At 41.9% G+C, this 11846-nt stretch overlaps 1 protein-coding gene across 1 annotated transcript; it reads left to right on the top strand.

The window, feature by feature from the left end:
- Window positions 1-845: 845 nt before the first annotated feature.
- LOC103188901 (methionine aminopeptidase 2) lies at window positions 846-6580 on the top strand (the record flags this gene model as incomplete). Its single annotated transcript, XM_007909072.2, is given in 10 exon segments — window positions 846-962; window positions 1073-1138; window positions 1997-2099; window positions 2420-2581; window positions 3022-3203; window positions 3820-3914; window positions 4260-4356; window positions 5024-5127; window positions 5284-5399; window positions 6127-6580. Coding segments are annotated over 10 exon segments (1295 nt in total), but the record flags the coding sequence as incomplete, so codon positions are not given.
- Window positions 6581-11846: the final 5266 nt, after the last annotated feature.

The raw sequence follows: 11846 nt of genomic DNA on the forward strand, positions 1-11846 counted from the left end.
GTCTCAAGGACGTGATAAGGCGCGATATAAAATTCAAGGATTATTATATTACTTAATATTAACTAAAGTTTCCACATAATGTGAGATGATAGTTTTCTAATGTCATAGGAGTTACTGTGTAAAGTTCAGCAATAATGGCCTTCATTCGGTGAGCATTAATTCCAACAGTTTGACATAGAGATGGTTGTTATTCTAGCTTCAAAACCTCATTTCATGGTGCAGTAACCCTGGCTGTGTTGTCTGATGGATTCAGATTGTCACTGGCGAGTGTAAATGTAAAGACTAAATGTTACTTACTCTCTGATAATTTATTGCTTTTCGCGATGAACGTAATCTGCTGGGATCAGATGTGCCAAGCTAGCTGAGTGGGCTGCTTCTGTCATTATCTGTTGGTGAAACATTTAAGAATTATGCAGTACATTATTGGCAATCCCTAGTAAGGAACAGCTGTAAGTAGGAACCCAGTTGATAGTCGATTGGCAGATCGCTTTTCCAAGGGAAATAATCCCTTCAAAAAATAAATTAAAAAATAATAATAATTTGGTCACTCAATCCACGACTGTATGTAGGACAATTGGCTGCCACGTTTTGCTCACAAAATATACAGTCAATTCACTTTACAATATATTATGTGAAGCGCTTTGAGACGTCTCAACGACGTGATAAGGTGCTATATCAAATGCAAAGATTATTATTATGTCTCAAGGAATGCAATTTGGTAGAGTGAGTTTTCCCTTAAACCTCGAGGAATATTTCAGTAACTCGGCATCAAATTTCTCTCTTAACCGACTAACAGAAAGAACGCTTTAAAAGTTCAATCTTTCAACACTTTCTGTTCTTTTTAGGGGCACAAAATGACAATGAGAAAGAACCCAGTGGTGTTACTAGTGTTAATGACGTGACATCCCAGCTGGAGAAGCAAGCCCTGGAGGACAAAGAGAGAGAGGAAGATGGAGAGGAAGGCAAGTTCGCCGTCAACACGGGAACATTTGTGTTTATTTTCACTAAAATGTCTTGTGGACTTGTGTGAAATGTAACCTGTTCTCAGACAACGTTTACCCTTTATCAACAGAAGGAGACGGTGAAGGGGAAAATTCTGGAGGGAAGAAAAAGAAGAAAAAGAAGAAGAAGAAAGGACGTAAGTGTATTTTGATCGATGTGTTTGGTAACATTAGTGCAGCACTTGATTAATGTCAAGATTATGGAAGGTGAACTTGTCCTGTATCAGACACAGTTAGTTCTACATATGTAGCCACTTACGCTTGGAAATTTCCCTGTGAAATGGCATACACTCTCTCTCCCGAGGCTCGCAGGCTGCCCAGCTGATTCCATAGAGTATTAGGGACAGGTTGGTGACAGTCAGGGCTTGGGACCCCAGAGTATGTAGTGGAGGACTGCTGGAGTGTAATCAGCTAAACCCACATTTCTTGCCAGTGAGGGCCCTGTCTGGCAAGTTTCCCACTGTTTGTTACCCAGGATAAGCAGAAAGTTGCTTTGAGACCGTGATGGCAACTTGCCAATGAGCTAGGCTGAGTTGTCTGTCATCAGCGGTGTCTTGGAGTACTTCAGATCCACATGACGCAGGACCTTTTGAGTTCCTAGTTGCGTTATGGGTTCAAGGCCCATATTGTGACTGTGAGCTCATAGTCCAGGCTGACACTGTCTCAATCCCTCCCGCCTTGTCTCCTTCTTCCCCATCTTCACACCAGAAGATCTTCCTCTTCGACCGTTCCCCACACACACCCCCACCCACTCCCTGGCTCAGGGTCAAGCTCCACCATTGTTCAGCGGTCCGACATGCTCCCCTGCATGAAGGGCACTGTATACATGCAAGTCGTTGTTGTAAATTGATCATTCACTTGGTTGCTGTTTATGGGGCATGGCTGTGTACATGGGTTCACCTTCAAATAGTCGCTGCACTGTTAAGAATATTTGTACATAATCACATGGAATGATTATAATGTAAATGTATGTGTTTTTTTTCCACTGTGAACAGCAAAGATTCAGACAGATCCTCCCTCCATTCCCATATGTGAGCTGTTTCCTTCGGGTGTTTTCTCTAAAGGGCAGGAGTGTGAATACCCCACTTTACAGGATGGGTAAGTCCTTTTTTGCTATCATTTAATTCTGACTAAATCTACTCTGTAGGTGAATAAAGAGGGAAGATTACGAAGTAAACCTTTTGTTTCGATAATTCTGGCTAGTGTCATATCAGAGTTTGACCACTGAAGTGTTATTTTTGTTGCTAGTAATAGTTGACAAAGTCGATTCTTAAAACAGAAACATTGATACACTCATTACAAAACACACAGTTACTACACTTTACAGTATATCCTGTGAAGTGCTTTGAGATGTCTCAAAGACATGATAAAGCGCTATATCAAGGATTATTATTATTATTCTTGTATTATTTATTCAGACGTACTGCTGCCTGGCGTACCACCAGCGAGGAGAAGAGAGTGTTAGATCAAGCCAGCGAAGAGATCTGGAGTGATTTTCGACAGGCTGCCGAAGCACATAGACAAGTGCGCAAGTATGTCATGAGCTGGCTAAAGCCTGGGATGTCTATGATTGAGATCTGGTAAGCACTTCCAATCATTTCTGGTATTTTATTCTCCTTTTCTTCCTCTTTTCTCACCAGACCAAACTCGGTAACTAAAGAGAGTATGTAGGTAGTCGACCTGCTCCCAGATCCCTGTACACATCGCTTTTGAGACAACAGCAAATGACATTTACACAGCAGCTTTCACGTCATGAGAACGTCAGAGATTTGGACCGAGCTCGAGCTTGGGATCAGGAGGTTAGGGGCTAAGAGGGTGGCCGAAGGCACAGTCAAAGAGGAGGGTCTTGAGACATGCCTTGAAGGAGGCGAGGGAGAGAGCGAGGCGAAGGGACTGTGGGATGGATAAGGGGCTACATCAAATGCAAGGATGGTTGTTATTATTATATTAGTGATATTCTGTTTAGAGTATTTACAAAACTGGAAAGGAAAAACAAATTTGAAATCATGTGTCTCTCCAGTGAAAAGCTAGAAGATTGTTCACGGAAGTTGATCAAGGAGAACAGATTGCACGCTGGCCTGGCTTTCCCCACAGGCTGTTCACTGAATAACTGTGCTGCACATTATACACCCAACGCTGGGGACTCCACCGTCCTCCAGTACGACGATGTTTGCAAAATTGATTTTGGAACCCATATAAACGGTTGGTTGTGTTTTTTCTTGTCCATGTTTTACAATAATTTTACTATTATGAGGTTTTGTTTTGTGGTTGTCTTGGGAATCCGGTTCCTGAGCCAGGAGGGGCTGCAGTATCCCAGGGCACAGCCCGGCCTGGCTCATCAGCAGGACCTGGAAGGGGAACCAGCCACTGGGGGCAGGGAATCCTAACCATCAGCTCCTGGTAACCCTACAAGCCAAAGCCCTAACTAAGGAGGGGGTCCTAGCTGGACAAGCAGCGGGAAAGCTTAACAGACAGCGCTCTCAATAGCAAGCTATGTGGGTTTAGCTGGTTAGACTCCAGCAGTTACCCCAACGCACACTCTGGGCTCCCCCCAAGCCTTGGCGCTTACCAACCTGCGCCTAATACTCTCCGGAATTAGGTAAACAGGATGTGTCCCTCCAGGGAGAGAGAGTGCATTCCATTCCAACAGTATCTGGAATTTCCATGTGTAGGTGGGATGTGTGGAATTCTCAGCTTGGTTTGGAGAATCTTAAGCAACGGTGACGGGTTTCTGTGTGTGTCAGACACACCGGATGACCTCCCCAAAAAATGTTTGTGACATTGAATGCTGACTTTTCCCCCATTTTCTCCCTCGCAGGCCGTATTATTGACTGTGCGTTCACAGTGACGTTTAACCCCAAATACGACAAACTTATAGAAGCTGTTAAAGATGCCACGAATACCGGTATACGGGTAAGTTAACAGAGTTAGCATACCTTGTATTTGTTTTTTCCACAAAATACAGTCACTCCACTTTACAGTATATTCTGTGAAGCGCTTTGCGACATCTCGACGATGTGAATAGGCGCTATATCAAATGCAAGGATTATTATTATTTGTTGGGCCGTTTATTCTACCTTACAGTATACAGCAATCAGAATTGTACGTCAAGCTATTTTACATGTGTTCACCCAGAAAATATATGCAGAGTTCTAAAGTCTACGCACCATCTAATGTGTCACAGTAACTGATTAGAAATGTAATAGTTTGCATTAACATTGACCACTCAAGTTTGTATATTTGTGTCTTGTATCTTAGAATGCAGGAATAGATGTTCGTCTGTGTGATGTTGGTGAAGCAATTCAAGAAGTTATGGAATCCTATGAGGTTGAAATCGATGGCAAAACATACCAAGGTATACATTGTATATGAACGGATATGTTGGCAGGTCATATTTGCAATTAGACCAACAGTGTAGAAACGTGTAAAGTTTAGTCAGTACTTGTAGGATTTTCTGCAGTGTCAGAGCTCAAGTTTAAAGAATTTTTAAGTTTTCCTTTGCTTTTCAGGAAATTGAAAGCTTGTGTGTGTGTGTGTATATATATAGGAACACAGGAACAAGAGTAGGCCATTCAGCCCCCCCGAGTCTGTTCTTTTGTATTTTATTATATTGTATTTTATTGTCAGGCTTTGCCACTATCTGGGACGCTATCCCATGTGAAGGGCACTATATAAATGCAAGTTGTTGTATTGGGAGGAGGGGTTGCAATCCCGGGATTTGGGATCCCATATGGTTCTGGTGCTCCCGAAATTCCGGGATGAAAATCCCTAGTTGGTAGGCAGGTATCGTTAGCGAACATACACTGCAGTTAGAGCTGGTGAGGACAGAGTTATACACTCTAGAGTTTCTAGAAGCCATCGGGACATAGTTTAACAATATTTTAAGTCGGTGGCTTGATTGAACCTTGTGTTTCAGTCGTGTTAGAAGCTTGTCAGTGTCGTAAAATGTGAGTGTGTAAAAATGTAAGTGTGTCATATATTAGCGTGCAAGTTTAATGAGTTATTTTCTACTCATATTACAGTAAAGCCAATCCGCAATCTGAATGGACATTCCATTGGACAGTACAGGATACACGCAGGGAAAACTGTCCCGATCGTCAAAGGAGGAGAGGCAACCAAAATGGAGGTAAAGAACCATCATGTTATATTCCTGATTTACCTTCAGTTCACTTTATGGTATATGCTATGAAGCACTTTGCGACATCTCAAAGACATGATAAGGCGCTATATCAAATGAAGGATAATAACATTATGTTTGTAACTGCTCTGTCCCTGCCTGTAGGAAGGAGAAGTTTACGCTATAGAAACCTTTGGCAGCACTGGAAAGGGAGTTGTTCACGATGACATGGACTGTTCACATTATATGAAGAATTTTGATGTTGGCCACGTGCCGATCAGGTAAGATTGATCAGCAAATCTGTGAGCTTTTTTTCATCACAATTTTTCAGCTAGTTTTTTTTTATATATTCAGGAATTTATATTAAAATAATGGGAAAAATAGTGTTTTCCAGACCAGTAGCACAATATATCCTGTATGTTTGGAGCACCTGTCATTTCCCTCATAGATTTGTGAACATTGTCGGTCTCAACAAGGCATTAGCTGGAGTCCAGGTTCATGAACCCTTAGATATTTAGGTCTTGTATCCACTTTGATTGGTATGCTCAGAGGTGAACAGCTCAAGCTCTGTATCTCTCACTGTGGGATCAATGGGAGGGACAGATGTGTACCTGAGCTGTGGGTAACAGGTTGGTAGCAATGTGCCTCGGAGTCCTGCAGACCCCGACTCAGGAATTGAACAAACAAGACCACCACAGAGAGTCGGCTCAATTCTGGTATTCCATTGCCAAGCAAGTCTAGCTCAGGCACACGGAGAGCCCTCTTATTAGAGCAGGTAATTGGAGTTGAGGTACAGATCAGTCATTGATTTTATAGAATGGCGGAACAGTCTAGAGGGGCTGAATGGCCTCCTCCTGTTCCTATGATCCTATGTTACTCCTTTCGTCGTCGTCGTCCCCCTCCCCTTTTGGAGAATGAGTTTGGCAGATAGCAGTGTCTGTTGATAATTAAATACTTAAACCACATGGACTGTGTACTGATCACCATTTGTGCTGTGATTCCCCCCAGACTTCCAAGAGCAAAACACCTCCTAAATGTTATCAACGAGAACTTTGGGACACTTGCCTTCTGCCGTCGGTGGCTGGACCGTTTGGGGGAGAGCAAATACCTTATGGCCCTGAAGAATCTGTGTGACCTGGGGATCGTGGATCCTTACCCTCCGCTCTGTGACATCAAAGGCTCGTACACAGCACAGTTTGAGCACACTATTTTGCTGCGTCCAACGTGTAAGGAAGTCGTGAGTCGTGGGGACGATTATTAAGCAGTCACCTGTTTCACTTTATTCTGTCGGGGAGAGCTGACAAAATGGTTCCACCAATAGCTTTCTCCTCTTCTTTTTGTTTTGGTAATGGACTGCAGTTATTATATTTGCCATGTTATAACGCGGCTGGCAATTGGGATGATGCAGGGAGCTTGTATTTCCTTTGATGACGACATTTTTAATAAAGGTTTCTGGCTCCTAGGACCTTCTTATTTTAGTGTTAACAGGGCTTTTTCCAGGACGTATCAGCTAAAGAATTCATCTAGAATGTAATTGAGATCCGGCATTTCGGGGTGGATTGTAGAGTCCTGTAGCTCAGTGGTTAGAGCACTCGCCTCGCAAGTGAGAGGACCCGAGTTCGATTCCTGGGCAGGACAAAACCTTAGGCAACTTTCCTGACGCCACACGCCTCTGTTTACCTCGCAGTAAGTAGGAACCCAGTTGTTAGTCGATTGGTGGATCACTTTTCTGGGGGTAATAATCCCTTAAAAAAAATAATAGAAATAAAGTAATTGGCTGCCGTGTTTCTCCCACAAAATATACAATCAATTAGCTTTACTGTATATTCTGTGAAGCGCTTTGAGTCATCTCGAAGATGTGATAAGGCTCTATAAAAATGCAAGGATTATATTAGAATATAGAACACTCTGTTACAATTGGCTATTGAGGCGGAGACCTATCGTAATTTGGAATGGAAGCAGGTAAGCAGGTAAAGTGTATAAAAGTATCAGGAATTGGAATTATGGCAGGTAGAGTTTCACCAGGTTAGGCTTGATGGGTTTTCTATGCTGTAATTTCTGTGGTTCTAATAGGCTGGCCTTGAAGATGTGTAGACTTATTACAGCTCTGATTCTCTCTTGAGCTCTATGAGGACACAATCCAATGGGAACTGGCACCACAATTGGAGGTTGTTTACAAACAGCACGGTGACTGATGGACAGGAGAGTCTTGCTGAGTCCATTCACAATCCACATAAACAATGGCATCTTTGCTACAAGAACTTTTGCGACAAACTTAAACCTTACTGACACATGCTTTATGTAAGTGGTAAAGCACCCAAAGATGGTTTTATTTTAAAGATTGAAGAAATTCCAATTGGAACTTGACATCTGATTTTATAAAAGAACTTTTTAAAAAATATATAACAAATGTCAATTTCAACATTTATAGTAATATGTGAGATTGTTCCTATCTGTGGTACCTGTATTTCAGTGGGAAAAGCATTGATGTTCTTAGGGAGTGCAGTTACTCTGCATTATCTATCTCTACCGCTCGGCTTCTGCATTCTGCTCCACCACTGGTGGCTGTTCCTACAGCCACTACGCCCCAAATCTCTGCAACTCTCTCCCTCAATCCCTCTGCCTTGCCCCCTCCCTCCCCACTTTCAAATCCCACCTAAAGACCTTTTTGCTCATGCTGACGGTCACCTTCCTCTGGCTCAGTGTCAGGCTCCGCCACTGTCAAGCGCTCCAGGAGATTACCCCACGTGAGGGGCGCTGTGTAAATGCAAGTTGTTGTTATTTATAGCTGTTGGAATCGTGCAGTAAACTGTGTAAACCATTCATGGAGCTAGTTGAAGAGAAGTAGGCGTTTACACAAACCTTCCGGAAAGCAGGTGCTTGTTGGGAATGTCGGGAAGGAATTTGCAACTTGTCTGTGATTCCTACCACGTGGAAAATATCCGTCAGGAACGATACATGAACCTCAATCAACTGCCGCCCGACCCCAGTCAGGATAAACCTCGTCAGGAGAAGAAGCTACATGATGGACGCTGTGACCTGTGGAAGAAGAGATTTTCTCACACTGAAATAAGGTTGGGTTGCAGTAGATTGCATAGAACTTGTGAAAGGAATAAGGGGTTGGAATATCATTTGAAAACGTATTGAAGCAGGGCTCATAGTTTTTCCTATCCACATGTGTGGCGTTAAGACCAAACACCTTTTGCCATGCTGCTCATGGTAAATGTCATTGACTGTCATATCTGTTTAATACACTATGTTGTAATACTTTATGTAATAATAATCCTTGTATTTGATATAGCGCCTTATCACGTCTTTGAAACGTCTCAAAGCGCTTCACAGAATATACCATAAATTGAATTGACTGTATATTTGTGGGCAAAACACGGCAGCCAATTGCGCACAGCAGCGTCTCACAAACAGTCGTGGATTGAGTGATTTTTTGGGAGGGATTATTACCCCCGAAAAGCGATCCGCCAATCGACTACTAGATAAATGGACGTGTGGAGTAAGGAAACTTGCCTTAGCTTTTGTAACAAGCATATTAATGGAAGCCAATGGAAGAAAAACATTCAAATGCTTAAGAGTTTCTGATACCTAAGTTTGCACTAATGTGATGCATTTAGATATGTACAAGTCAGTGCTTTACTAAGAGCCAGGCCTAGGTCTTAGTATAGAATGCTATTCATAGTCAGTGGTATGCAGCAAGCTGGGCACAGGCCATTTTAAGCAGAGCCAAATCCATCTCAGGAGACCGTAACAAGCAACAGTGTGTGTTTCTTTAATAAACCTGAAGTAATCCAAATAATTCCAGAGTAAGATGCAACAAACAACATAATTCAAAATCACAAGTTGCTTGTGGAAACTAAGGCATCACAGCCAGAATCACCCCAGGGACTGAGCAACTGAGATCAAATTAATAACCTATATAGGAATACAGATTTTCAAAGTTTCAGATACAAACTCTTCTATGTTCCTGAAATATGAGCAAGGCAATGCTTTGGAACTTGGGCCTGCAGTTGGGAAACTAAGGGACGTACATCACGAGGCATACTACATCACAAGATCTTGCAGCTCGCGTCCTCTCCCATATCAGGCTCTGTGACCCTATCAGCCCCACCCTCGCCCGGCTCCACTGGCTCCCCATCCCCCAGAGGATAGAGTTCAAAATACTCATTCTTGCCTTCAAAGTCTTGCACAGCCTCGCTCCTTCCTACCTCTGACCTGCTAACGCCATGCCTGCTCCACATCACCAGCCCACCCTCACCATCGGCAGTCAGGCCTTCAGCCTCTCTGCCCCCACCCTTTGGAACTGAATCCCACAGTTCCTTTACCTCACCTCCTTCAAGACGCTCCTCTTCGACCGCGCCTTTGATCACCCTCCTACCCGAGCCCTCCACCCCTCCTGATCCCAACCTCCCAGCTCGGGTCCAAATCCCTGACTGTCCAGCGCCTTGGGATGTCCACCTGATAGTTGTTGTTGTAGTTGTTGCTGCTAGTAAAAGAAACAGAAGTGTTGATAAAGAGTGCAATCAAACCATTGAAATCTTTTTTCTCTAATAATGAAAATAGGGCTGAAATTTCAGGCACTGTAATATAATAATCAGAAAGTAATGACATCTTTAAATTTTTGCAATAGGTGAGCGTGCAGAGGGAGGGGAGGTTACATAGTTTGTAGGGTCCCTCTTTGAATTTAAACATTCTCCAAACTGTATGCTGTTCAAGTGCTCTGGGACACTACATTACGTGAGGGTTCTTGTTGAGAAGGAAGAATAGTTGCACAAAAATGTTTCACCTTAGGAATAATAAAGTCGCAGTCGTAGCTCCATATTTTGATTTAGCATAGTTTATTGAGGTAAATATTCTAGGTGTTGAGGTAACAATTTTTGCATAATATTACTTTGTAATGACCAAAAATATTACAACCAGAAATATAGATGGAATGAAAATCTATTTTATTTTTATAAAAAAGTAAAACTAATTTCCCAATATTACAAAATACTGTTGTGCTATATAGCTCATTATAGCTAAGTACACCTACATAATAATAATAATCTTTGCACTTGATATAGCGACTTATCGCGTCTTCGAGACGTCACAAAGTGCCTCACAGGATATACTGGAAAGTGAATTGACTATTTTGTGGGCGAAACTTGGCAGCCAATTGTGCACAGCAGCGTCCCACAAACAGTCATGGATTGAGTAACAAAATTATTATATGCAAAAATTCCCTTTGTATAAAATTATGATCTGCATTATCTCCAAACATTGATTCTAAGCAAACTTGGTTACCTGAAATTCCAGAGCAATCTTTTCATTGTTCGTTACCTTTTTCATTCCCACGTCCCCAAAATTTAGATTAGAAAAACTTTTGGTACACAATTATCTCAATTAGGCGCTATATCAAATGCAAGGATTATTATTATTTAACTATTAAACTAGAATCCTGGATGTCTAAATTCTTAATCTTTTTACTTCCACCTTTACATTCATAAAGGTTCCTGGGCTACATTTCCCAAGGCCTAAATAATTTCAGATAGAGCAGTTTCTCTACTTTGCTATGATACAAATGTCATTAACAATTAGGTAAAGGATAATGAAGTCCCAGCAACAATGGGACGGATATACGATAAACTCGGTGATGAGCTGCTGTCAATTTTAGTCCTTAACGAGACTATTGTTTGGACTGAACCTGTCAGAAAACATCACTCAGGTGCAAAGTGGCTACAAGCTGTTAAACAATGATTATGGAAGGGCCTATTGGATTGAATCTGATCACTGGCAAAACAACACTCATTGTTAGAACCTGTGCCTAAGGTTGAAAACCTTTTCTAAACACCTTGCTACAGTTAAATGAATGGCTATTGTGGATGGCATCAAAATAACAAGGATGTGTCTTTCATGAAACATCCAATTAGGACAATATTCATTCCCAATGAGGGGGGTGGGAGGGAAGAGAACTAGAACCAAACAGTTTAGCACTCAATGAAACTTCAGAAAATATAATTTGGGTTATTCGGTAAAAAATACATTCAGTTTATAAAAAATGTTAAAACATTTTTAACAAAAAAATCAACTATATTCAACTTTCATTATCACCAAAGAGCAGCGGATATCCTTGACTCGGGTCCAAATCCCTGACTGTCCACACCTTGGGATGTCCTCCCGACGTGAAAGGTGCTACACACATATAATTTATTGTTGTTTAACAATTGTTTAAGGGAAGTCAGCATATGTATATAGATAGGAACATAGGATCAGGAAGAGGCCATTCAGCCCTCAAGCCTATTCTGCCATTCTATAAGATCTGTACTTCAACTCCAATTACCCACCTTTGCCCCATACCCCTTGATCCCCTGACCAAACAAACATCTCCACCTCCATCTTGACAATGTGAATGGATACATCCAAGCCTTTCGGTAAAAGTTAGATTTCCACTACCTTGTATGCCCTGATTTCCTGCTATCGGAACGTGTCGGCGGAGAGTGAAAGATTCCGTTATCAGATTTTTCCAACCTAACCCTTTTTTGTATATGGATTTGAAAGAAAAAAACTCACTATAATTAAGGTGCAGCAGCACTTCTGGTAATTTAAACAATCTAGACAGGTCCTTCATTACACTGATTATGTAATGGATCCTGGATTTTATTTGCTGCAAGGTTCAAAAGAGATTAAAACATTTAACATCATAGCCCCCTTCATTCAGGATAGCATCTCGGGTCGTTTAA

The sequence above is a fragment of the Callorhinchus milii genome, unplaced genomic scaffold (genome assembly GCF_018977255.1).
Source record: "Callorhinchus milii isolate IMCB2004 unplaced genomic scaffold, IMCB_Cmil_1.0 Scaffold67, whole genome shotgun sequence".
Classification (NCBI taxonomy): domain Eukaryota; kingdom Metazoa; phylum Chordata; class Chondrichthyes; order Chimaeriformes; family Callorhinchidae; genus Callorhinchus; species Callorhinchus milii.